The sequence below is a fragment of the Vicia villosa genome, linkage group LG4, assembly GCF_029867415.1.
Source record: "Vicia villosa cultivar HV-30 ecotype Madison, WI linkage group LG4, Vvil1.0, whole genome shotgun sequence".
Lineage (NCBI taxonomy): Eukaryota > Viridiplantae > Streptophyta > Magnoliopsida > Fabales > Fabaceae > Vicia > Vicia villosa.
Genome location: NC_081183.1, coordinates 194,898,043 through 194,925,489, shown reverse-complemented (window position 1 = coordinate 194,925,489; position 27,447 = coordinate 194,898,043). Strand labels below are relative to the sequence as shown.

General features: G+C 35.2%; 3 protein-coding genes across 3 annotated transcripts; all 3 read left to right on the top strand.

Annotated features, from left to right (window-relative positions):
• Positions 1–3,011: 3,011 nt before the first annotated feature.
• Positions 3,012–8,831, top strand: LOC131596629 (uncharacterized). Its single transcript, XM_058869352.1, has 13 exons — positions 3,012–3,534; positions 3,608–3,750; positions 4,322–4,438; positions 4,945–5,059; positions 5,608–5,745; positions 5,895–5,990; positions 6,107–6,220; positions 6,566–6,634; positions 6,807–6,877; positions 7,005–7,098; positions 7,974–8,102; positions 8,222–8,311; positions 8,442–8,831. The coding sequence occupies exons 1-13, from the start codon at positions 3,157–3,159 to the stop codon at positions 8,538–8,540; spliced, it is 1,653 nt and encodes a 550-aa protein (XP_058725335.1). The 5' UTR covers positions 3,012–3,156; the 3' UTR covers positions 8,541–8,831.
• Positions 8,832–12,426: 3,595 nt separating this feature from the next.
• LOC131594201 (peroxidase 9) lies at positions 12,427–14,269 on the top strand. The gene is made up of 4 exons (XM_058866287.1): positions 12,427–12,700; positions 12,878–13,069; positions 13,302–13,467; positions 13,589–14,269. Exons 1-4 carry the CDS (start codon positions 12,437–12,439, stop codon positions 13,999–14,001), a joined length of 1,035 nt encoding a protein of 344 aa, XP_058722270.1. The 5' UTR covers positions 12,427–12,436; the 3' UTR covers positions 14,002–14,269.
• Positions 14,270–22,509: 8,240 nt separating this feature from the next.
• LOC131596627 (uncharacterized) lies at positions 22,510–27,285 on the top strand. The gene is made up of 15 exons (XM_058869350.1): positions 22,510–22,727; positions 22,812–22,901; positions 22,993–23,104; positions 24,321–24,348; positions 24,911–25,009; positions 25,111–25,177; positions 25,263–25,297; positions 25,388–25,462; positions 25,559–25,654; positions 25,794–25,857; positions 26,014–26,067; positions 26,175–26,260; positions 26,346–26,406; positions 26,492–26,662; positions 26,763–27,285. Exons 1-15 carry the CDS (start codon positions 22,662–22,664, stop codon positions 27,012–27,014), a joined length of 1,356 nt encoding a protein of 451 aa, XP_058725333.1. The 5' UTR covers positions 22,510–22,661; the 3' UTR covers positions 27,015–27,285.
• The last annotated feature ends 162 nt before the right edge of the window (positions 27,286–27,447 follow it).

The following is a 27,447-nucleotide window of genomic DNA, read 5'->3' as shown; positions in this document are numbered from 1 at the left end:
ATTGATCTTAAAATCGAAGAGGCTACGACAAAGATCAACAAGAGGGATCCAGTTCTTGATGGATCAGGTAATAACACAAGTGGAATATTGGAGATTGAGACAAAGAAAGCGAAGGATGACTTATGGAAACATTTGAGCTTAAAGGAAAATATGCTTCGACAAAAATCGAGGCAAAGATGGCTCAAGGAAGGGGATCAAAACACGAGATTCTTCCACCATGCGATTAAAGAGAGGAGGAGAAGAAACAAAATAGTTGCTATTACAACGGATGATGGTGCGGTAGCTGAAGATGTTGAGAGCATAAGAAGCGAAATTCTGAAAACTTTTGCTGGAAGATTCAAGGAGGGTAATGGGGCAAGACCTTCATGGAACGGTTTGACATTCAACACTTTATCAGAAGCGGATAGAGTGTTCTTGGACTCAGATTTTTCTGATGAGGAGATCCGTAAAGCTGTTTGGGACTCAGACGGTGAGAAAAGCCCGGGGCCGGACGGTTTTAATTTCAAATTCATTCAGGAATTTTGGTATTTGTTACAGGAAGATATTCTGAAATTTGTGAAGGAATTTCATAAGTCAGCTATTTTATCTAAAGCCATTACGGCATCTTTCATTGCGCTTGTCCCGAAAACTGCCAATCCCCAAGGTCTAAATGAATACCGCCCAATCTGCTTGGTGAGTTGCCTTTACAAAATAATATCCAAACTGCTAGCCAACAGACTGAAACAGGTTCTTGGTAGTATAATTTCCTCTTCTCAATCCGCGTTTGTACCGGGGAGGCAGATCCTCGATGGAGTTTTATCACTGAATGAAATTATAGATCAAGCTCATAAGGAGAAGAAGGAATGTTTTATATTCAAGGCGGATTTTCAACAAGCTTACGACTGCGTCAATTGGAATTTCTTGAGAAGTTTGTTTGTGAAATTCGGTTTCGGTTATAATTGGTGCAAATGGATGGAGGCGTGCATTTTTAACAGCTCTTTTTCAATCCTCGTCAATGGTTGTCCAACTAAAGATTTTTGGGTGGAGAAGGGGCTAAGACAAGGCGATCCGTTATCGCCGTTTCTTTTCACTCTTGTGGCGGAAGGTCTTGCAGTAATGTTCAAAAAGGCGGCTGAGATAGGGAAGTTTGAAGGATATAGAGTTAACAATGATCTTAGTGTCAGGATGTTACAATTTGCCGACGACACGGTAATCGTGGGAAGTGGCTGCTGGCAAAACCTATGGACTGTGAAGACAATTTTCAGAGGTTTCGAAATGATTTCGGGGCTGAAGGTGAATTTTAGCAAAAGCAAGATATATGGAATGAATCTTCAGGATAGTTTTATGGAAAGTGCATCTCAATTCCTAACATGCTGTAGAGACGAGTTACCTTTCAAGTTCCTTGGCATCATGGTTGGTTCAAACCCAAGAAGATGTGCTTCCTGGAGTGGTGTGGTGAACAGTCTCAAGAAGAAGCTTTCTGTTTGGAAGGCGCGGCTTCTTTCAATTGGCGGAAGAGTAATCCTTCTTAATTCGGTCCTATCGAGCGTCCCTATATATACTATGTCGTTCTTCAAAGCTCCTGTCAAAATCATCAAGGATATAATCTCTATTCAAAGTAGGTTCCTTTGGGGAGGCAACATTGAGAAAAAAAGCATAGCTTGGGTGAGTTGGTATAATATTTGCAAACCCAAAGAGGAGGGTGGTTTGGGGGTCAAACACATCGGTTACTTCAACAAAGCTTTACTTTGCAAGTGGAAATGGAGGATTTTGAAGGAGAGTGGCTCGTTATGGAGTAATATTCTAGAAGCTAGATACGGTAACTTAATCCAGGCTGTTCTGTTGGGTTCGGAAGTTAAACTGAGAAGGAAAGATTCGGCTTGGTGGAAGGATATGTTAACGGTTAGCATAACCAAAACTAACGCTTTTGATTGCTTTGCAGGTAACATAAGTTTCAAATTAGGATGTGGAAAGTTATTTCTGTTCTGGTATAGCAGGTGGCTTGGGGGGGATCCTTTGAAAGTATTGTTTCCTGTTCTGTTTGGTTTATCGCAGAGGCCAGTAGGAAAAGTGAGCAAAATGGGATACTGGCAGGAGGGTGTCTGGAGGTGGGATTTTTTCGTGGACAGCGATGTGCTGCTGGACAGTCCTATTGCGATCACCGAAGCCTTCGAATTAACGGAGTTGCTGGTTTCCATCCACCCTATTCCAGCCAACGATGATGCAGCCTGTTGGTGGCGCAACGGTGATGGAAACTTTTCAGTAAAGAGTGCCTATTCGGTCATTCGAGATCGCGATTTGGAGGTGGTGGACGATAACAAGGTAGTAGCTTTTTTGAACAAGTTCTGGAAATCTCATGTGCCCTCGAAAATCAAAATGTTCGGTTGGCGGGTGCTGCACAATAGATTACCATCCAAAGATCAATTAGTCAAGAGGGGAATTATTAACTATACGCAAGACAAATGGTGCGTGTTATGCATGGAAGAAACAGAAGACCTCAACCACTTGCTTTTCAAATGTGGAGTTTCTTTAAAGGTATGGAGTGGCATATTCTCTTGGCTGGGTTTACAAAATTTGTTGTTACTGGAAGGAGTATTTCACTTAGAACAATTCTGCCAAGTTCTAAAAGGGAGGGTCAAAAAGAAGAAATTGTGCAATATATGGTTGGCAACTGTTTGGACTATTTGGAATACGAGAAACAAAATCATATTCAACGAGGGTGTCCTTGCTTTAGATGATGTTATTACAAACATCAAAGTGTTATCGTGGATTTGGCAAGCGATAGGTTCGTCAGGGGAAAAGATTTCGCCGTTTTATTATTGGTATCAAGCTCCTTTATTTTAGATCGAAGTTGTTTAACCTTAGTAGAGGGTATTTCTGTATCCGGGTTGAGTACCCCTTGTACTCTTATTATTATTAATATATATTGCTTATCAAAAAAAAAAAAAAAAACATTAGAGAACCCACCCTTATATTAGAAGCAGACATTAATAAGGGTGAAATAACTATAAAATGGAGAATTAACGGCATCATACACCTATCATCGGCAGCCACAAGTTAGTTACTTCTACAAACAACTACTACGTTTAATTAAACATACGCAAAATAATATCCGTTTAAAGAACCAACGCTACATACACAGCAATGGCAAAAACGAACCAGTAGCGCTAAACAAAGATGATGAAAATCTGCGCATGCCTTCACACTTCCTCTTACTATTCTTCTTCACTACCATTACCACCATCAACAATTCAACTTCAACAACATCGTTTTCATCATTTTCTTAATTTTCCTTTTCGCTCTCTATCCTCATCCACTCTCTCTCTTCACGCTACACCGCGCGAAATCGAACTTCATCTCTCTTCCTCCAACGACACCGTTTTATCACAAAACCCTACACCGCCGCAATTAGAAGAATCACCTCCTCCAACTCCACTCGTTCTCTCCGGCGAAGATAACAAAACCACTAATAATAAGCTTAAAAAGAAGAAAAATCAAAACGACGATAACAGTACCAACTTCGATGACCGTTTCAAGCTCCGTAACGGAAAAGAGGTTCATACTTTTCAATTTCAATTTCAATTTCATACTATTCAATTTGATTCTTATTGTTTGCTTTTTTTTTTAGGTTTTTGAAGAGAAAGCTTATCTGGTTGGTGTTGAGCGAAAAGGTGATGTGAGTGATTCTTTTGGTATACAAGATTCTTTGAGTGAATTGAAACAGTTAGCTGATACTGCTGGATTGTTGGTTGTTGACTCTACATATCAGAAGTATACCGTTTTTTTATATTCTCTCTTATCCTTCATTTCTATATTTGAATGCTTATCAACTGAAATATGATTGGATATTATACATGCAAAAAATTAGTTGTACTGATAGCTTGTATTGTTGGTGTATAGTTATAGACTCTTCTAGTGTTGTTTATTGTCTTGCAATTGGATTCAACTTTCTTTTAGGCTATCTGGTTTGCATACATTGCTTTGTAATTGTATGTAATTTGCCTTCTTTTCCACTATATTTTTATTTTATTTTTGTGAGTTTGGAAGAATCTGAGAATCTAACTGTGTCCTAATGATGGACCATAGTTGCCAGTTAATATGTCACATTTTTCCTCGGACATGCTGGTGATGATAACAAATTGAAGTTTTCATTAAAGCTGCCGTTGCTTTGCATTACACAATATTGTTCATAGGCCATAACTAGGAATCATATCTTTTTTCTCTTTGAGACATTTGCATTGCTGGATACATATGTCCCAGTTCCCTTTTTTCCTTCTTTTGTTGAGATTTGGGACATCATTTTTTCATTTGACTTAGTTTCAAGTTAATCTAAATGGTACAGGCTTGCTTCTCCAAACCCTAGGACTTACATTGGATCTGGCAAAGTTTCTGAAATTAAGAGTGCAATTAATGCATTGGATGTTGAAACTGTGATATTTGATGATGAACTATCAGCTGGGTAAGTGACCTTTTTTCTGTGTCTCACATTTATGCTGAGCTATCCAACTGCTTACTTCCTGTTAAGACTATTTTTTTCCACACTACTATTTTGTTGTTAACATTTGACTATTTCATTTGCTGAAAGTAGTTTGTATTTGGAACGGACCCTAAAATTTTCAAAAAAAAATAGCATATTGATTTTTTGCTAGCTTTGATTTGAGATAATTGAAACCATAAGAACCAGGTTTCTAAAGAGGTTCAGTTTGAAAATTTGGTTTCCAGATAATTGAGTGTGATGATTTGGAAACTTATGATTTTCAGGAATATTGTTGTGAGGTATAGCTTAGACTATGAAGTATATTTGTGATTATTTTCCTTTATTCTTTTATAGTTCTAGGTTGTTCTACATTGCATTATATTGGTGGTCCACTTCACCAAAAATGAATACTTTGTTATAGTCGCATTGTTGTGTAAGGAATGCCATACTGAATCTCATATAAAATTACTGGTCCCTGCTAATTATAGGCAACTGCGCAACCTGGAAAAGGTTTTTGGTGGTGATGTGAGAGTTTGCGATCGAACTGCTCTCATCCTTGATATATTTAATCAGCGAGCAGCAACACATGAAGCATCTTTACAGGCAATTAAAATTTAAAATCTAGTATCTTTTGTTTTTAATTTAAAATCTAGTATCTTTTGTTTTTAATAGGTTATCACTAATCAGTATCTCAAATAACTATTGATCAATATTTGGTAATGTAATCCATTTCATTGATATATAAATTCAAAAGATGACTTCTCTATGGGGTTTTATTGCTTCACTTATTTCAATATTTATTTTAAACAGAATTAATTGATCATTTTCTGCAAAAAATTCATTACAATTTTTATTTTGTTTTGAAATGTAAGATATTTTAAATTTGGATTGAGTAAAATAATAAAATTTAAAAGTCGAGTATGGAAAAAATGATGTTTTGTATTTATATTTCAATTTAATGGGGCATGTTGCTAAATATTAGCCACTATTTTTGCCAGAGGTACTTATACCCTTAAAAAAGCAAAAGGTATTGATGAAAATCTCCAAATCACACACACATATACATATTTCATGTTATTACCAGAACCATAACTGTGGCAAATAGGAGAAATTTAGACCCCTATTCTGATAATTCTATTTTTTATTTCTAGGTTTCATTAGCACAAATGGAATACCAACTACCTCGTCTAACAAAAATGTGGACTCATCTTGAGCGTCAATCAGGAGGACAGGTGAAGGGAATGGGTGAAAAACAAATAGAAGTGGACAAGCGTATTTTGCGTAACCAAGTAAGCATACAGTAGTATCTGATTATTGTCAAAGTTATCTGTATGGCTACAAAAATCAGCTTCATTTGATTGGTTTAGTATGATGTATGCTAGTGCAATATTGTGCTAGTAACTTACCAGTTTCATACATTATGCACGGGCTTTGACAGATTGGTGTCCTTAAAAAAGAGCTAGAATCTGTTAGGAAACACCGAAAGCAGTATCGTAGTAGGCGTGTCTCAGTACCTGTGCCAGTGATATCTTTGGTTAGTTTTCTAACATTTATATTGAGGCCATTTTTTGGGACAGATATTGCATATGCATTATTGTAATGTATTCCATGTAAGATGATAATATATGTTTATTTGCCATATCATTTTAGGTCGGTTATACGAATGCTGGTAAGAGTACGCTTTTAAATCAATTAACTGGAGCAGATGTTCTTGCCGAGGATAAATTATTTGCAACTTTAGATCCAACTACAAGGAGGGTACAGGTCAGTCAAAATTTTACCTGGATAATTTCATATTTTTACTCGCAACCTATACATTATGTTCATTGTTGAATGCTTTCAAATATTGCAAATGTGCTTCTAATTTGTAATGAAACTCTAATACCAACTTCTATTCTTTTCTTAATAAAGAACCAGTCCAAAAACTTATACCCGCATTTAGCTTACAGCGGGTCATTTCCTATGTTTAGAATGTCCCTTGGCTGTAGGATGTCTAAAATTCGTTGTTAATGATTTTTTTTAAAGTTATCATGCAATAAATTCAGTCTTGTGCGGGTTGAATTATAGGTAATTTTACATTTTGTGCTTTGTTTATTTGCTTTCGTCCAGATGAAGAATGGAAAGGAGTTTCTCCTAACAGACACTGTTGGTTTTATTCAGAAGTTACCTACTACACTAGTAAGAAAGATACCTCTTACAATTTATTTTGCTTTGGGTGTTATACAATTGATATCTCATTTTATTTTTCTGACATGATTTACAATCAAATCAAATTAACATGTTTCCATTAGAACTTGACCCAAATTATGAAGTAATTCCGCAAAATTGTCATTTTTTCTGCTCTCTGTAGGTTGCTGCCTTCAGAGCCACACTCGAGGAAATATCAGAGTCATCACTTCTGGTGCATGTTGTTGATATCAGGTTATATATCAGTAAAAGTTCTGGGAGTCAGTTTATTGGTAGAGAATGAAATTTAGAAGAAATAGACAACTGCTTGTTGACTTACAACATATCTCATCTGTCATCAATTATTTTTTTTGAATTGCAGTCACCCCCTGGTTGAGCAACAGATAAATGCTGTGGACAAAGTTCTATCAGAACTAGATGTATCATCAATACCAAGATTGATGGTTTGGAACAAGGTATTTGGAGAATGATTATTTTGGTCAGATAACTGTTGCAGTTTGTCTTTCAAGTTTTGTAATGAATTCAATTTTGAATTTCTTTATTGATGTATTCCATGAAAAATATAATGATATCCTTGTCAACTCCAATTTATTTGTATTCTTAAGATTATCAGAACCTCAATAACATCATAATGTGGGATGAAGTTGAGCCCACTTATGTGAAGGACTTCAACAATGAAAAGCAGAGTTGCCAAATAATTTATTTAGATTATTCTAGCCAAAAGTATATTCATGTTCTATAAACCAATAGCTTAAGTATGATAAGGAGTTTGATCACTGTCACCCCTCATTCTAAACTGTAAAAGCAAATCAGCTAAAGATAGATGGATCCATGTAATTGTCCTTGTTTCAAATCAGAAGAGATTGTGTGAGAGGATATGTTTTAACAATAAACCACTCACGTGCCTATAGCTTCTAGGGTAGTTGGTTCATGAGGGTAATACGAGTGAATATCTCAAAATGTTTGCCAGTCTGGGATTTTTATGCATTGTTTCTTTTTATAATATCATATCGTATAAGACCATTATTTTATACTGGGTTGTAACCATAATGCTTTAAAATCAATTCCTGGATTATGGACTGCTTTTGGTTCAAAATTGTCTGTCATTTTAATTTTGTTTCAGTTTTTCACAGCAGTGAAATTCTTCTCTTAAAATTAGACTATATGATGTGTTCTTCTCTTAATTTTGGTGTAGTCGCTCTGTTAGTTCTTTAGGAGGACCGAGATCTGTTTTTCCCTTAATTGACAAGTTTTACTGCGCACTTGATGTTAAACTGTTACAACATGAACTCCAGCCTGAACATTCTGGCATGTCTCTTTCTTATGTCAGATTGATAAGGCTAGTGATCCCCAGAAAATCAGACTAGAAGCTGAAAAAAGAGATGATGTTGTATGCATATCTGCTTTAAGTGGCGATGGGTTACAAGAATTCTGTAATGCAGTTCAAGAAAAACTAAAGGTACAAAGTTGAAGCCCGTCTTAATATGTTTAAATGTACTTTTTGTCTTTCCATATCATGTGTTCTATTTGGCAGAACGATTTACATTTACCTGTCAAAATCATGTTATTCTTCAATAGGACTCAATGGTATGGGTGGAAGCTTTGTTACCATTTGAAAATGGGGACCTTCTCAGCACCATACACCAAGTTGGAATGGTTGAGAAAACTGTAAGTAAATACCTTTGTCCATTAATCAATTGCTACCCATTGATCATAGCTTGCAGATTCTACGGTTTAGCATACCATGGTTTTCTTGTTATTGTTGGATTTCCTGACATTTTATCTAATTTGTATATAGGAATATACAGAGCAAGGGACATATATCAAGGCTCATGTGCCCCTACGTTTTGCAAGATTGCTTACACCTATGAGGCAACTGTGTGTATCACGACCTTGACTTTCTTACATGTGTATATAATTTTATTTAACATCAGCTTTTATTATATCAGTCATTTGGTTGGTGTAGAAAATGATTAATGCAGTTTAGCATCAGTTATGTTTGAGGCCATGGGTGAGAAACACTTGGCTTGCAGCATGACAGGTCTCATGTAAAGCTGTACATATGTAAGTAATTATTGAAGTCATAATCAGATTAGAAAGCCCTTGAAAATGTTGACACCTTGAAGGATGGCAATGCAAAGTGTGTTTGCACTTTGCAACCACAACTTATCATACATATTCAGCTCAATGTTTTGTTTTAAACAACATTTAATTACTAACATAACATGTTCCTTAAAATTCCTGAGATATTATTAGATTTTTGCATTCAAATAGGAAATTTAGGACCTATTTGGTGACCAAAATAAGAGTAGGGGTATGATAGCTATATGATTTCATGTTTACAAGTCTTACAAGTCAGTTTTGTTAGACTCAATCACAATAGTAAGATGCTTTCATGCCATTTTTGAATGTCAATTGAGACTCTAAATACCTAAATACACACACCTTCATGCCCAATATTATTGGATTTGCGTGAATATAAATGATGGATGACATGATTGTGGAAACATCCTGATAGCATGTTGTCCAATAGATTTTGGATAGACTCTGATATCATCTTAAAATGTGGATTGAGGCTAACTCATTCTTACAAATCTAATTTGTGAGACTTAAACACACCCCTTCACACCAATGTTTTAAAAAATGAGTTTACACTTGAGAGAGATTTAAAAAATGGTAACTTGAGGATCGTAACAAGGATCAAAATATCTTATTTATATAAAAAATTAATATACATATACATAAAAATTATCATAGATAAAAAAATTAAATTATAATATTAAATAGCTGCTTAACCATTGTGCAATGTATTATTTTTGAAGAGGATTAATTATTATTATTATTATTATTATTATTATTATTATTATTATTTATTTATTTATTTCTCATTTGTTTTTTCCCCCACAAAAATCAAATTATTATATTCTTAATAACCTATGATGTATGTGGCATAAAAGCAAAGAGCCTTTTTTTGGATTTTATATTTTCCAAATTGTTTGATTTTTCAATCTTCTTCACTCATTTATTTATTTATTGATTAAACATTTCTCTGCTTCCAGACTTCATGTTATCTTCTTTGTTTTCTTTAAGAGGCAAATATAATAATATATTAAAAATCTAGCACAAGACATGCTAGTAATTCAAGAGTAACAGTACAGGATAGAACCTGCTATAGACAGACACTAGTTCTAAACTCAGAATACTCCAACTCTAATACATATAGAATCTCACTTCTCACTAGCCAATAATGTCTGTCATGAACAGCATTCCAAGACTAGGAAGCACCCTAAACAACATAATAGCTAGAAAAAAAAACCTCCACAAAGCCCATGGCTGCAGCATGAATTATTTCAGCACTCTAAACTCATCTTCTTTTATTTCTATCGTGTTTGTGCCTCTTTGTTATAGTTCTTTTACTTATGTAAAGTCCATAGAATTGAGCGGTTGCATTTGTTCCCGTCACCCCTTTAAAAGCGACAGATCGGTGACTGTGCTGATTATGTGACAACTCACCAATGCAAAATTTGATTCTAGCCATATGTAATATAATAATAACTTGACCTAGATTCACTCCAACGATTTTACTGATGCAGTCCAATGATTCTATTAAGTTTTTTTAGTTCGATTCACTAGCACGTAGCACGGAAGGTTGGGTTTGAATTGCAAGATTGTCTGATCCTATGAGTCAACTTGCGAGTTGGCATACTGATACAATATTTCACATCCAACACTATTGAATTTGATATGTGGATATAAATGGTGAGTGACCTGATAGCGAAAATATGATAGCAAATGACCAGCAAATTTTGAATAAACTCTTGTCCTATTTTAGAATATGGATTAAGCCTAACGCATTTCCACAAAATCGGTTTGTGCGACTCTTAACACAATCCTCCATGTCTAACATTATTGGGTTTGATGTGTGATTATAAATGATGGATGAGCTAATAGTGAAATCTTGATGATATGTGTTATAGAAGGGCTAAAATCATGGGTGAGAAATTCAGACTCATATTCTAGGTCATTTATGTTATCTACCTGAAATTGAAGACAAGTGGAAAATGACACGTTTCATGAAATGTGACATCTTTAAAGTCAAAAAATTCCGACTTCGAGTATGATAACATTGTACTTTCTTATGTTAGGTGCATAATTCAAAAGGTACATCTAACTTGTTGCAATATTGTTTATGAATATGACTAAAGACAACACAGCACATTGTTTATGAATATGACTAAAGGCAACACAACACAGTCAAATCCACGGGAATTAAGATTTTGTAACATGGGAACATACAAAAAACGTGATATCATAACTTAAATAAGATTAATGTTACCTAATACTTGAGATGAGACCCAATTAATCAGTAAGAATTGCATCTCTTTGATAAAAATTGCGAACAAATGTGTTTGAAATAAGAGATATCAAACAATTTCAAGTAAACAACAAATTGTCATATTTTTTATTATTCTTCTAAATATCTTTATGTTTCTAGGTCTATCTAAGCAAAGACCACCTACTTCCCTTGGAAATACCTATTGTATTACCGGATTATTTGCATGTTTGATTATTAAGAGTTTCACATGAGATGAAATATATAAGTTTGGATTATATGCAAGTTTGATTATTCAGAGTTTTACATGAGATATGATAAGAGTCTTGTATTGAGTGACATATGGTTGCTTATTTGACCATTAAGAATTTTGCTCCTAGAACAAACTTTTCGTAAATTTAATATATCCACATATATGATTAATTATTATATCATATACTTGTTGAGTATTAAGTTTATTCGTATATGAATTTTTTGATAGAACCATTGATTGAATTGAACCCCACAAAGATTGGTTGGTTCTACGACCAAGTCCCAAAACCTGCATGTGGAATGCTACTCATCTGTTGGTGATTTTAGTATCATCAATGTAATTTTGGTAGTAATGTGATTTACTGAAGGCCGATGCAATTATGCGTTAAGCTTGAAACGAGTTAGGATAGTGCGGAGTGCATGCTCGTGGAGCCAAACGTACAATTGAATACGAATAATAGAAACGGGGTTCCAAGGGGCGGAGCCTCTGGCGGGGTGCGGGGCAGCGCCCTGCCGGGGTCCAAGGGGCAGCGCCCCTGGCTGTAAAATTTTCGTTTGAATAGTTGCACCCTTTCCCAACGGGCATAACCGTTTTACCGAACAAGTGCTTCGTTTCCAACCAACATAACTGTTTTACCGAACAGGTGTGTCTGTTCGTTTCTATCATTGGTCTCCTATATAAGGAGTCTTTTGGTCTCGATTTGAAACACGAAATCATATACTTCCTCTACATTCTGATCTGTTCTCCATTGTCAGAAACAGATTGATTCTTCAAGAATTATCCCCGCAAAGATTTCGTGAACCCAGACAAATATAGGGTCGAAATACTTTGTTCGGAAAGTGAACGAACACGATTCTTGAAGATATCCAGGATTATCACACCTCTATCTAACATCATCTTCCTTTCTTATATCTCAAAAAGCAAACACACAAAAACAACAAAATGTTAATCTTCAAACACAACTATCCAACGCGGTTTCTCAACATTGCAAATCAATTCTGCACTATGTTTGATCGAGTCATGGAGCAGGTAAACCAAAACCACTATCAAAACTAAAACACATTGCATCACATGTGGGCCAAAAACACAACATTAGGTGATTTGTTGAAGATACTAGTATGAGTGGTTTGATCCTTTTCTATAGCACACTCACTATATATAGATATGAAACAATCTAATCCAATAGGGACACAGAATAATAGTAATCATGTCTTTCATCAAACTCATTCTTTTTCTAACATTTTTCCTCTCTGTTACATTCTCTCATGCTCATCCTCCAGGCTTCAACTTTGGCTGGGGTGGTCAGCATCATCATGGTGGAATGTCCTTTGGTCTTTCTCCTCAATTCTATCAGTTTTCATGTCCTCAAGCTAATGACATTGTCATGTCAGTCCTCGAGAAGGCCATTGCTAAGGATATCAGAATCGCCGCTTCTCTTCTCCGACTTCACTTCCACGATTGCTTCGTCCAAGTAAACTAATTAGAAACACAATACCAATATATGTTTTAAAATTAGGTCTTTGACCGCAATCTGAATCGCAACATAAAAGTTTTTTTTTATACAATATAAAAATTTGCGACCTCAAAACCGTACAATCATAACAAATGAAATAAACTTTTGTATCTAAAATTTTCTCTTTGATGACAGGGTTGTGACGCGTCGGTTTTGTTGGATGATAGTGCGACGATTGCTAGTGAAAAAAATGGCGGGCCTAATAAAAATTCCCTCCGAGGTTTTCAAGTGATTGATGAGATCAAATCTAAATTGGAGCAAACATGTCCTCATACAGTCTCTTGTGCAGACATTGTTGCACTTGCTGCCAGAGGATCCACTGTCCTTGTAAGAAAAAAACACACATGATTCAAATTGAAATGAACACCTTTTACATTTTTTTTTCTGCATGTTACATAGTACATGCTTAAATAAGTTGATAATCTAAGATGATAACTCAAATTTACAAGCGGTTTGACTCAAAATATATACCTAAAAACGGAAAATAAGACGATTTAACAAGTTAAAACTCGATTTTAACAACCTTGCTTAATTTAAACTTCATATTATTTTGAAACAGAGTGGAGGACCTAATTGGGAGCTACCATTAGGAAGGAGAGACTCAAAAACAGCGAGCCTAAGAGGTTCAAACAAAAACATTCCTCCGCCAAATGCCACGATTGAAGGACTCTTAACATTTTTCAAGCGTCAAGGCCTTGATGAAGTAGACCTTGTCGCCCTCTCAGGTTGAACTTATATAATCTCTAAATTATTGAATATCGAAATTATTTTTTTGTAGTATGTAACGAAGAGTTTTAATGACATTTTCTATTAGTGTTACCTTTTTAACATTTTTTCTTAATGTAGGTGCACATACAATTGGTGTAGCAAAATGTGCAACATTCAAGCAAAGACTATACAACCAAAATGGAAACAACCAACCTGATGAAAATCTGGAAAAAACATTTTACTTTGGTTTGAAAACAATGTGTCCAAAATCAGGTGGTGACAACAACATTTCTCCATTGGACTTTGGTTCTCCAAGAATGTTTGATAACACATATTTCAAACTCTTACTTAGAGGAAAAGGATTACTTAATTCAGATGAAGTGCTTGTCACTGGAAATGTTAGAGAAACTCATGAACTGGTGAAGAAATATGCACAAGATGAGAGTCTCTTCTTTGAGCAATTTGCATTGTCGATGATCAAGTTGGGAAATCTTCGTCCTCTTACTGGATTTAATGGTGAAGTTCGCAAGAATTGTCGTCGAGTTAATTAAGATTAAGAAGCATAATTATATGTTATTATAATTAAGAGTCATTGAGTGTTATGTTGTGTTTTTTTCTTCTTATAATTAACAATGTTACTATATATTTAAGTAAGAAGCACAACTATATGTTATGCATTTTTTAAATGTAGAAGGAGAGTGAGAATTTAGAAGTACTAAACCTATGGTAGTTATGAGAGTTTGAATTGTGTTGCATAACTTAGATAAGCTTGGTGTTGAAAGTGAGTGTTTGTGTTGTTTCTACCTATATTTTCTTTGAATGGAAATGCGTCTCTTCCATAAGCTTATGTTGTTGTTTAAACTTGAAATTTTCCATGCATGTGTAATTTGAGATTGTGTATTGATCATGAAAAACTACTCTACTACTAGGATGATAAATTAAATTAAAACTAATTTTAAGTGATGGTGAGGAAATGCTTAAGTGGACACAACGCATGGGCTTAGGTGGCAAACTAATGATAAATATTTTTAAAACTATTATATTAAAACTATTTTGGTTTAAATATAGTTTTTATCCCCTTAATTTCATCCGTTCATAAATTTTGATCTCCATTCTCTTTAAGTTTTGATATCTTTTTTATATTTTTGGACTAAAATTATTAACTTAAATACCGTCACAAGTAATATGATGGCTTCAATGAAATTGCAAGCAAATCTTTTAAAAAATTTAGTTCTGATTTTAATTTTTTTTCATTTTTAATTTAATTAATGAAATATAAATAATTAATCCATTAGAATGATTTGTACATCACCGTGACATGCCATTCAAAATATGGGACAATTAAAGTTGGATCTCCATGTATCTATTTACACGTCAACTTTGTAACTCCTATTTGGATAGATGCATTCTTAAAGATTGATATTGTCAGATATTTGATCAAATTTTAGTATCATTAAAAGATAGTTTTTTGGTTCGACAAGTCGACAGGATCTTAATATACTGTCAAAATCTATTTACATGCTGTAGTCGAAGGCCTGCAATATTGTAGTCGAAGTATGCTCAAGTATCAGTAGTCGAAATGCTAGAATTGTTAGCATGTCGAATTAGACATGTTTGTTAAGCCTAATTGTTTAAGTTAGCTTGTTCCCAAGTTAACTTGTGTAATGGGTTTGTGTGTAAAAACTTATTAGTTAAATGTGTTAGTTTTATTGTAAATAACATACTAGTCTCTCATATCATTGCACACTGCAAATTTTAACTAGGGTGAGAAAGGTTATTTGCTATTTTGTAACACTTGTAATCTTGTTTCAAAGAGAATGTAAAGAATATCAGTTTATAACCAATTTCATTGTGTTATTCTTGCTTCCCTCTTTTCTACCCATGTGAGTTTCTTGTCAAGAAAAGAAATCTATTTGCTTTGTTCTTGGCATCGATTTCACAAAAAATTGGTGCGATGAGCATGGAGAAGATATTGTCATCAAAGTATGAGATTGGAGAGTTCACCGAAGTGAACGATTTTGATCTATGGTGCTTGAAGATGAAAGCCTTACTAGTTCAGCAGGGTTGTTTAGAAGCGTTGAAGGGACTCACAACCATGAATGTTGCGTTAACGAAGAAGGAGAAAACAACAATGGTAGAGAAAGCCTATATCTCCATCTTATTGAGCCTTGGTGATAAGGTTCTTCGACAGGTCTCGAAGGAGACGACGACGACAAGTTTATGGATAAAACTCAAAAGTTTGTACATGACCAAATCATTGGTAAATCGACTCTACCTGGAGCAAGCTTTATATTAATTCAAGATGAGTGAAGACAAAGTATTGGCTGAGTAGTGGATATGTTTAACAAGCTGATTCTTGATCTTGAAAATATCAATGTCAATATCGATGATGAAGATCAAGCTCTATTGTTGTTGTGTGCTTTGCCCACGTCACATGCTCACTTCAAAGAAACTCTCTGAATGGAAGAGAGTCCCTGACCTTTGAAGAAGTTCAATCAGCCTTATATTCTAAGGACTTGAACGAACGAAAGAAGTATAAGCCATCTTAGATTGGTGAAGATCTGCCAGTTAAGGCGAAATTCACAAAGAGAGATGGCAAGTTCGACAAGAAGAAGGGTAAAAGTCAACAAAAGTTTTATAGTGGTGATGCAATTGGTATTCGATGTTATCACTGTAAGAAGGAGGGTCATACAAGAAATGTGTGCCTTGAACGCCTGAAAAATCATGAAGGTGAGGATAATGGCAACGCTGTCATTGTTCAAGATGATTTTGATACATTTGATGTTCTCGTGTTTTTAAGCAATGACTCAAGTAAATAGTGGATTATGGATTTAGGTTGCACTTGACTCATGACCCGAAACAAAGACTTGTTCTAGAAACTATTTGATCAAGATGGTGGATCTGTATTGCTAGAAAACAATAAAGCTTGTAAGATTGTATGTGTTGGAAATGTGATATTCAAGCTCCATGGTGAGAAAATAAGGATGTTGATTGTAGTCAACTATGTACCTGATTTGAAGAGAAATTTGATTTCTCTGGGTGAATTCGACAAGAAAGGATATGTTTCAAGGAGAGAAAAGTATCCTAAGAGTCATGAAGGGGCCGAAAGAAGTCTTGAGAGGCGTGAAGAAACAAGACTTGTATACTCTTGAGACTGAACTTGTAAGTGGTTCTCTAGATATTGCATCCACGGAACCTTTGTCAAAGATAAAAATTTGGCACATGAGATTGGGCCATGTTAGTGAAAGGGGTTTGGTCGGAGAGGGAAAACAAAATCTGCTCGGTGGAGACATAGTCGAAAAGCTGAAGTTTTGTGAACCCTATGTACTAGAAAAATCTTGCAGAGTGAAGTTCAATAAAGGCCAACAAAGAACACATGGATCTATTGATTACATCCATGCTGGTCTGTGGGGTCCTGCAAGGTGTCGATAAGAAATGGCAAGCAGACCCACATCCGTGGGGCCCACCCGCACCCGAACCCCAGTCAACGGCTGAAAACCTGAGTTGATTGGGTTTGGGTTCAAGTTCGGGTGCCACCTGATATTTCGGATGCCACCTGATATTTCGGGTGCGGGTTTGGATAGCGTGAAACTCACACCTGAAACTCAAAATCACACCCGCTTATATATATATATAATATTATGAAAAGTTGTAGGAAAATTTTAGGAAAAATGTATTTTATGTATTTTGCTGCGGGTTCGGGTGAAAAAACCCGAACCCAACAAGTGTGGGCGTGGGCGTTATTTTGCCACCCGAACAACATTTGGGTTTGGGTTCGGGTGTTGACTTCAGGTGCGGGTTTGAGTAGTGTGAAATCCGCACCCGACCAACCCGTTGTCATTCCTAGTGTTTTATCACATTGAAGAACAAGGTATTTTCTATCCATAGTTGATGATTATTCCATAAAGTTATGGATATTCATCCAGAAGGCTAAGGATGAAACTTTTAAGGATTTCAAAAGTTAGAAGTCCCTAGTCGAAAATCAAACTGGTAGAAAGATAAAGAGGTTGAGAACCAATAATGGCCTTGAATTTTGAAATGAGGCGTTCGACAATTTTTGTGCATCCTATAGTATTGCAAGGCAGAAAATTACTGCATGTACTCCCTAAATAAATGGTTTGGTTGAAAGGTTTAATCGAACTATTTTGGAAGGAGTTAGATGCATGTTAACTTGTGCTAGTTTAAAAAAGTTTTTTTGGGCAGAGGCTGTTTCGATAGCAAAATATCTGATAAACAGATGTCATTCGATTGCGTTAGATATAAAGACACCTGAAAAAGTTTGGTCGGGACATCCACTGATTCTCAATAATCTTAGAGTATTTGGCTGCGTAGCCTATACTCAAATTAGGCAATACAAGGTCGAACCTAGAGCTCTAAGATGCATGTTCATAGGATACCCTGAAGGAGTCAAAGCTTATAGGCTATGGTGCCTAGAGCCAAGTCACATGAGATCTATCACCAATCGAGGTGTAGTTTTTAACGAAGCTGAAATGGATTTCAAGAAAACTGATAAGGTTGGTTGAAGCACAGAAATATCTCAAGAGCTGGAACAGGGAGATATTCCTGTTGAGGTGGAACATGTCGATGTTGAATTGTGTATCCCAGATGAAGTCAAAGAAGAAGCACAAGATGCTAAAGATATTTGGGAATTTAAGGAAACAATCGATGACTATCTGTTGAGTGCCAGAAATTCGTTATTTTTACTATTGTTTTGTGGCACTTGTCGATTCTTTTGTATTATATTCTCTAAATAATTCCCCGCTTTTTGTATAAATATGTATAAATAGGATTTAATTGAGTTTTTATTCATTTATATACCATTTGATAGTTTTCTATTCATTTTGTAGATATCGAGTCGCTTTTGGAGCACGAGCAATAAAGTGCCAAAGACACGGCTTCAAAACGTGCAATTTTGAGCGACGGAACCAACGAATCGTCGAATAAATCTCAAAATCAAATAAAAATAAATCATCAATTTAGTTGATATTCATTCATTATTGGATAGAGCATGGAATAAGCTTTCCAACGCTTCGAACCGGGCGCAAATCGGAGTTACGGTTCTCGAGTTATTGGCGAAACAGTGCAGAACTTTTTGCTGTACTGGTGTGTCTCGCCGGGCGAAAAAAGGGCTCGTCGGGCGAGCCCAACCGACCCAAAAATGTGCCAACTTGCTGTCTGGAGTCGCCGGGCGAACCATTTTAGTCGCCGGGCGAAGTAGTGTCGGCAGAAACGTGTTTTAAGGTAGAAAAATCACATTTTTGGAGGGATGGTTGGAGTTTTAGAGTTCCAATTTCATCCAATAACATTTTTTGAGTGGAATGATGCTAGAAAACACATTGGAGCTATCAAATGGATGATCTGGGTTAAATCCTTCATCAATCGGAGCCGAAAAACTGTGAGATTTTTGGGTTTTTCTTCTTTTCTTCTCTTTGTGGTTTCATTTGTGGGTTTTGTATATATATACTTTGATCTCATGTATATTTGCCACCCATGGCGTTGTATAAAGTTTGCTTTACAATATAAACTTGTTGTTTTTCCTGATTTTTTACATCTTGATGTTTGGGTTATGTTTGGTGGGTTGTTTTGCATCTTGATGTTAGGGGTTTGTGTTGTTGTAGAGATAGACCTCACAAATCTTGATTAGGAGAGATAATCATTAACTTCTTGATTCTAGAGATAGATGAAGAGTTAATGTTCACTTTGTGTTGGTTCGTAATGCTACCAGGTTGTTTGATTGGTGGAGAGATCGTCGATCGAGCATTTTTTAATTTAACACGGTAAGCTACCGTATGTTTGATTGGTGGAGAAATCGTCAACTAAGCATACGATAGAACTCGTGGAGGTGTTTGGATACAAATGCCGACAGCGGGCAACACGTGAATGGTTTGAGGAGTATAGTAGACTGAGCGCAACTGGTCGATAAGTTTAAGTTTGTGAAGAGTAAATTATATGCAATACTTGATAGTTTCTTCTATTTGAAGAATGTATTCTTTTTGTGTTGATATTTACTTTTCCGTTTTTATGTTTCAAACATTTAAACCCAAGCTTATAACCGCATTAACTTTTGAATGGCGTTCTTTCCCTCGAACTGATCCCTGTGGAGACGATAAATTCCCGGATAAATATTTTCGAATCTTTTGTTGCTTGCCGCTTTACTGCTTCAACACTATCCATTTGAAATAGATAGGCCGAGAAGAGTCATCAAGCCACCTCAGAGACTTGAGTATGCAAATCTTATAACTTATGCCTTAATATCTGCAAATGAGGTTCTAAACGAAGAACCTAGAGACTATAAGGAAGTTATGAGGAGTCAAAATAAGATTGAATAGATGATGGCCATGGATGATGAGATGAAATCTCTTCATAATAATAACACTTGGGAGCTGATCGAGAAACCTAAAGGGTCCATGTTAGTCAGTTGTAAGTGGATTTTCAAGGTTAAGGAAGGAATCGAATGAGTGATGCCGAAAAGATACAAGGCAAGATTGGTCGCAAGGGGGTTCACTCATAAAGAAGGTGTTGACTTCAATGATGTATTCTCACCTGTTGTAAAGCATAGATCCATCAAAATATTGTTAGCTATGGATGTGAAGTTCGACCTAGAACTTGCACAGATGGATGTGAAGACTTCTTTTTTGACATTCGAAGAGATAAAAAGCAGTCGAGATTATGCTTACCTCAAGAGACATACCTCAAAAAGATTCACGACAAATTTTGTATGTCGAATTCATATCATATCGTGATATAAACAAATCTTCAGTTCAAGCTAAGTATAAATCAGTGTCCCAATACTGAGGTCAAAAGGTCTTATATGAATATCATCCCATATGCTAACACAGTAGGTTCTTTGATGTATGTTATGGTATGTACTAGACCTGACATAACATATGCAGTAAGTCTTGTAAACAGGTACATGGCGAATCCTGGAAAGGCTTATTAGCAAACATTGAAGTGGATTCTAAGATATATAAATGGGTTTCTGAACAGAGTCCTAATTTATGGTGGAGCTTGTGGTAAATATAGTAAAGCAGTAATCAAATGGTGTGTCGACTCTGATTATGTAGGTTGTATGGATTATAGGAAATCTGGTTTTGGATATTTGTTCACTATATTTGGCACAACAATCAATTGGAAAACAACACTTCGTAAGGTTGTTTCCTTATCAACCACTGAAGCAAAATATATTACCCTCACTGAAGCTGTGAAAGAAGCATTGTGGCTTGAAGGTTTTGCTAAAGAGCGAAAACTTCAAGCTCGAGCGATCATTGTTAAATGTGATATGTTGCTAAAGAGCGGAAACGTCATGATCTTAGCATGTCGTTGAAGTTTGTTCATATGTTGTAGTTGAAGACTTGCAATGCTGTAGTTGAAGTATCTCAAGTATGCAGTAGTTAAAATGCTAGGATTGTTAGCATGTCGAATCGGGCCAATTTTTTAAGCCCAATTATTTAAGTTAGCTTGTTTCTTAAGTTAGCTTATGTAATGGGTCTATGTGTAAAAGTTCATTAGTTTAGTATGTTAGTTTTCTTATAAATAGCATACTAGTCTCTCATTATTGCACACTACAAATTCTAATTAGGGTGAGAGAGATTATTTGTTATTCTGTAACACTTGTAATCTTATTTCAAAAGAGAAAGTAAAGAATAGCAGTTTATAACCAATATCATTGTGTTTTTATTGCTTCCATCTTTCCTACCCTTGTGGGTTTCTTGCCAAAAAATAAACCTATTATACTTTATTGTTGGCATCGATTTCACAACAGATATCATATTAATGCAAATTTATTTTGAATTGTGGATGATGGTAAAAAAAATATGTGTTTTTAAATGGTTTTTTTGCTTCTTGAAGTTGAAGTTGGGTTACTCAAGGACAATGTCATTTCTAACATCCCATAGGTAAAGTTGGAGTATTTAACTTGCCACCTCCAAGTTGAATATGACACCCCCAATATTTTGATAATTTCCAAACTGTCTATGGACAAATTTAAGTTAAAAATTTGAACGAAATTTTTAGCAATTCATTCAGAGTTTTCGAAAACATACATTTTGAAAATTTTGATGAAAAATACAATAGTTTTTATAAGAAATTTCTGGTAAGAATGCACACAATTCGAAATTGCTACTAAAAAATTTCATGAGTTTTTACCATAAATTTTGAAATTTCTGGTATAAACTCATAAAAATTATGATTTTTATCGGAAAATTTGAAATTTCCTAATATTTTTACAATGGGATACATGTTGAACAACTTTATGGAATTAAGATGAGTCCAAAATATATCTTGAACAATTATTCCATCTTCGCATGTTTGGTACCTAGATATATAATTGTTATCATTTAGAAGTTTCAACAATTTTTGCATTTAAGTTTTATCCCCCTCTTAATGCCTTGTTGTTAAGGACACAAATATTATATACTTACTTGATATTTGAGATATTTGGGTCTTTTACGCTTCAAAGTTGCAAGTATGTTTTTGAGTTGTACCGTATTGGATGTCATGTTTGAAACAATTTTATTCTATTCAGACATAAGGCGACATACAACTGAATGACCGACTAACTTGTCACACAAGTCATTGTTATGTAAACCACAAATTGCATTAAATTTAAATTTATAAATTGGTTGCTAACATTCTTAAATAACATTGTTATGATAAACCACAAATTGCATCAAACTTCCATTTATTGTTTGCCAAAATATATGTTATATGAAATTGCATTAAACTCTTGTATTTTTCATCAAAATTTTCAAAATGTATGTTTTCGGAATATATCCCATACATGTAATTTGAGTGTTCACACATTTGACGAATTCCGTTTTTTCACAAATATGTGTAAATGTAAACCACACATGTCATTGTTATGGAGTATTTTCCGAGATACATCTTCGAGTATATCCCATAAAATATTCGGTCATCCATTTTACACTTATTTTGTGGAAAAACGGTATATTTCTAAAAACCGAGGACATTTTTGACATATCCATATCCTCAAGTGTATGGGAGAACAGCCTCGGAGCAGAAATATGATTCTAATAGGCCCAATCCACTTCTTTTGAATTAGGCCCATCATCTTGCACCTCAACACAATTCAGCCGCTCTCCCTTTGCCCTTGAAAGCAATTCTGTCTGCGCACTGAGCTCAACCTCGCCGGAAAACACAATCGGCGAACGCCGCCGCTAAACATAGTTTCCGGCCAACAAAGTCTAAAACCATGAAGGTCAAAGTTATCTCACGTTCTACAGACGAGTTCACCAGAGAAAGAAGCCAAGACCTTCAGGTAATTCAACTTCTTCATTCTTCTTAACTCAATCAAATTTATCATCTTTTTCGTATTCTAACGTTACCCTTTTGTTTTATAAAGCGTGTGTTCCGTAATTACGACCCCATTCTTCGTCCTCAAGAGAAAGCACTTGAATATCAACGTGCTCTTAATGCAGTCAAGTTGGACAAGGTTAGAAATTTTCCCCCTTTGGTGTTTTTATTGGATTTGTGATATGTTTGTTGGTTTGTTACTGATTTTTTATTTTTTTTGGTGAATTTAGATTTTTGCAAGACCTTTTATTGGAGCAATGGAGGGACATGTTGATGCTGTTTCGTGTATGGCTAAGAACCCTAGTCAGTTGAAAGAGATTTTCTCTGGTTCTATGGATGGAGGTACTTCAGTCTTCTCTTTTTGGATATATAGCTTAATTATGTTTTCATGTAAGCATAAGTTGTTCTCATAAGCTATTCTGGAGAGTTTATGGAAATAAGCTGAAAATAGCTTATGAATGTTGTTAATAAGTTGTTTATCTAAGCTCTCCAATCCAATTTTACTAGTGCTAATATCAGTAGATGAGCTCACATAAGTTAATCCAAACGGGTCCATGATTATGTTGTTTTGTTTAATGGCTTGATTCTATTGTTGTACTTTTGATTTTAGAATGGAAAAGTTTGGTAGAGGATAGGGAGTAAATTGTTTTGCCATGTGATGAATGTTTATTCTTTTGGATTGGTTTAAAAGAATATTTGAAGTGAATTAGAATGGTCATGAATTATGGTAATGGTAATGATGAATTGAGAATGTTTGGAAGAGGGATGGGTTGATACAGTAGAAAGCTTGGTCTGATACCATACCAATATCGGACCCGACCCATGTTTTATTGATGGTTTTTCAGCAGATCTACTAGGACTCTTCTAGCTATTTGTAGCTACCCTTTGGTCACGAACAATACTTTTCTAGAGACGATACGTCGTCTACAATTATACTTTTTTTCCCTGGAAAAGTGTATTAGTTTAACAATTTTCAAAGCATGAGTGAGTTGGATTATGGATTTTAAGTTCAGGAGATAATTAGATTCAGGTGGACCGGGATTCTTTAGAGAAAAGGCGATGGGTTGTCACTACTGCGACTTATCTAACAACCAACCTTTAATCTTTAGCCAATATGTTTTGGTTGTGTATTACTCATTGAACTGACTCAATATTTCCAAACCTCCTTATTAGCGGGCAAGAATGAAGATTATGTTTTCATCATGCTTATTTGACTGTAACCTTTGTTATTTTGAAAATGCACAGTTATTAAAACTAGAATGGTTTCTTTGCATAATTCATCATACATAATAATCAAACCAACCATAAAATGTTTAGAGGTTAAAATCACGAAAGTTCTGTATCTTACGGCATTACTCCTCTTTTAAACCCTGGCCATCTATCTGGCTGCTCATTTTGGTCCTTCATGTTTTTTTCTTCACTTTTCCCTCCTCTATACTAATGAATACATCTTTTCCTTACTTATTTCTCAATCCATTTTAAACCATTATATTCACACTACTCCATATGAGATGAAAGCCTTTAACATTTTCCCTTGTTGTGTTTATTGTGTTTGCAGATATTCGTCTCTGGGATATAGCTGCTAGGTAAAATATGTTTTATCTTTTAATTTCAATTTTAAATGTTTCTGTTTCTATCAGGAATTTAATATCAATTATATGATGTATGGTATGATCTGTGCATCGAACAACATTTGTATGAATTATATACAAGCATGTGTTTGTATCGTTTAATAATTGGGCTGTTGTTGGAGCTGCTTCTTTTTTCTGCCCTTTCTTTTTTAGCATTCATGGACAATCACGGATAGCGTGCAAAGCTAAAAGAAGTTGAAAGTTCCTCTTCTAGATACAAACAAACCTTAGTTTGCTGTATCAAATATGCCTTGAGACTTTCTAATTAGTTCATGGATTTAGGATATATTCGCTTTCTGAAGGATGATCATAAAAAGTTCTTAGTTCTTATATGATGATTAAATTATTTAATAATACATCAAACTTGCATATATTGAGAAGAAAGATATTGGCGAATGCCCTTCGCATCAACTTTTTTAGTTTGACTTTAGGCAATGATGGGAGGGAGGATTTTCATGATTACTGATTGTGAGACCATATTATGATGTATCTAATGTTGTTTTGTTTGAAAATAAAGGCATACTGTTTGTCGGTTCCCTGGTCACCAAGGTGCTGTGCGAGGCCTGACAGCATCTACAGATGGACGCATTCTTGTTTCATGTGGAACTGATTCCACGTAAGTATCAACCATTCCGTATTTTTTACTATAATACTAAACTGACATGCTTATCCACCAGTGTAACTCTTCTAATGTGAACTGGGATTTTGCGTGTTCAGTGTCAGACTTTGGAAAATTCCCGTTGCTTCTTTTGTGGAGTCAAATGCTGCAATTAAAACCGTTGAGGTAGAATTTTGTGCTGGAGGATTTTTTTTGTAAAATTATCTTTTGGATATATTAACTCGCAATTTTGTGAATTTTTTCCTTCTAGCCGGCAAGTGTTCATGTTTGGAAGAATGCATTTTGGTAAGTTACAGGATGCTTATTTATTCCAGGAAGATATTGAAATTTCTTGTATTTTTACGCTTGCCGAATTTGGTTTTCTTTATTTTTTAGCGCTGTTGATCACCAGTGGGACGGTGAGCATTTTGCCACAGGTGGCGCTCAAGTAGATATATGGAACCACAACAGGTTTTGATATCTGTTTCTGAATACTTTTCATATTTATCATCACAGACTGCTTTTGTAGGCTCTTATTTTTTATTTGGTGTTACTTCTTTTCTGTAGGTCTCAACCAGTAAACAGTTTTGTATGGGGATCCGATACAGTGCTTTCTGTCCGCTTTAGTCCGGCAGAACCAAATCTATTAGCAAGCTCAGCTAGGTACATCATGTGATACTGATGTCAAAGATAAAAAAGCCACTGACACCCCCCTTTAAACTTGTTTTTCGATCTTTTTCTTCGTTGCACGTTTGAATTTTTCTGATCTCATTATTATCAATTTTTTGTTTTGTTTTTTCAGTGACAGAAGCATAAATCTGTATGATTTGCGTAAGGCCACCCCATTGAGGAAATTGATAATGATGGTAATGATCTCTTATCAATTATCATTAGTTTAATTTCATCACTGATTTATGTTTTCCCAATTGATTAATTCATACCGTGTTAGTATTTTCTCCATATCTTTTGATCTTTATTGCAAATATATTCATGACTATACTAATTTATATCCAACGTGACAGACCAAAACCAATTCTATAGCTTGGAACCCGATGGAACCCCTTAATTTTACAGTTGTAAGTTTATCTGATTGATTTGATTTACGGTTTTTGTAGTCATATTTCAAAATCAAATTTTTAGTGATATTTCAATTCTTATGGACATATTTCATTGGCATATGCAGGCAAATGAAGATGGTTGCTGCTACAGTTATGATCTCAGGAATTTGGATATAGCCAAATATGTTCATAAAGATCACGTTTCTGCCGTGTAATAATGGATTTTCTTTCAACATTTACTGTATTTTGTACTTCTGCAAATCGCCGTACTAACATTTTTATCATTCGTTCTACAGGATGGATATTGACTACTCACCAACTGGTCGGGAGTTTGTTACCGGATCTTACGATAGAACAGTTAGTCATCTTAGACTTCATTATAATCCTGTCATTTGTTCTTGGTGAATTAGGGTCGTATCTATTAACGGTTTCTCATTTGTAGGTGAGAATCTTCCCTAATACTGCCGGTCACAGCCGAGAGATTTATCATACTAAAAGAATGCAAAGAGTATTCTGTGTCAAGTTCAGCGGTGATGGAAGTTACGTGATTTCGGGAAGTGACGATACTAACCTCAGGCTTTGGAAGGCCAAAGCATCAGAACAACTTGGAGTAGTAAGTTGATTTTGTCGTTGACTCGCGCGCGCGCGTGCACCCACACATATATATATTCCCTTCTTTCGCTGAAAATCACTTGTTTATGATATGATGGCAGATTCTCCCAAGAGAAAAGAAGAAGCATGAATATCACGAGGCGATAAAGAAACGCTACGGACACCTTCCTGAAGTTAAACGTATCTCAAGGCATAGACACTTACCAAGACCAGTATACAAAGCTTCTGCATTGATGCGTGCTATGGCGACTGCTAAGAAAAGAAAGGAAGACAGGAGGAAAGCTCACAGTGCTCCAGGGAGTGTTACAACAAAGCCGTTACGCGTTAAAAGAATTGTCAAAGAAGTTGAGTGAGATTTTTCTGAGACGATGCATGCTGAAAAATGCGATACATATTTATGAAATGGCAAGAGTTTGTATACTGATTTGTTAGGCAGATGAATATGCAGCAGCAGCATTGGTGAAAATCAACTGCTAGTTTTGTGATGCAAGAAATTTTGGTGTATTATTATTGAGTTTAGTGTACTTGATATTTTTCAGTTCAAATTAGTATATGTGATGGAATATGACATTATTGGAGGTCTAAAAAAATCTTCAATTCAATCAAAAGAAAATTTCAATTTTATATTATTTGTACTACTTTCAATTTAATGTCTTCTACTTTGTGTATAGGATAAAAGCAAAAATGAGTGAGTGCAATTCCTCGATTTTTTCTTAGATTCGCAAACTCGAACAAGGTGACTCCGAGTCTGAAATTGATGATTAAATTTTTCTATAAATTTAGTCA

What these genes read in the sequence shown, in the direction of transcription:
- LOC131596627 (XM_058869350.1), top strand. Translation starts at nt 22,662, where the DNA reads ATGAAGGTCAAAGTTATCTCACGTTCTACAGACGAGTTCACCAGAGAA. An exon ending in CTCTGGTTCTATGGATGGAG is followed by an intron (nt 23,105 to 24,320) that starts GTACTTCAGTCT and finishes TTGTGTTTGCAG; the next exon opens with ATATTCGTCTCTGGGATATA. An exon ending in TGAGGAAATTGATAATGATG is followed by an intron (nt 25,858 to 26,013) that starts GTAATGATCTCT and finishes CCAACGTGACAG; the next exon opens with ACCAAAACCAATTCTATAGC.
- LOC131594201 (XM_058866287.1), top strand. Translation starts at nt 12,437, where the DNA reads ATGTCTTTCATCAAACTCATTCTTTTTCTAACATTTTTCCTCTCTGTT. An exon ending in TCCACGATTGCTTCGTCCAA is followed by an intron (nt 12,701 to 12,877) that starts GTAAACTAATTA and finishes CTTTGATGACAG; the next exon opens with GGTTGTGACGCGTCGGTTTT. An exon ending in CCAGAGGATCCACTGTCCTT is followed by an intron (nt 13,070 to 13,301) that starts GTAAGAAAAAAA and finishes ATTTTGAAACAG; the next exon opens with AGTGGAGGACCTAATTGGGA.
- LOC131596629 (XM_058869352.1), top strand. Translation starts at nt 3,157, where the DNA reads ATGATGAAAATCTGCGCATGCCTTCACACTTCCTCTTACTATTCTTCT. An exon ending in GATTGATGGTTTGGAACAAG is followed by an intron (nt 7,099 to 7,973) that starts GTATTTGGAGAA and finishes TTCTTATGTCAG; the next exon opens with ATTGATAAGGCTAGTGATCC. An exon ending in CAGTTCAAGAAAAACTAAAG is followed by an intron (nt 8,103 to 8,221) that starts GTACAAAGTTGA and finishes ATTCTTCAATAG; the next exon opens with GACTCAATGGTATGGGTGGA.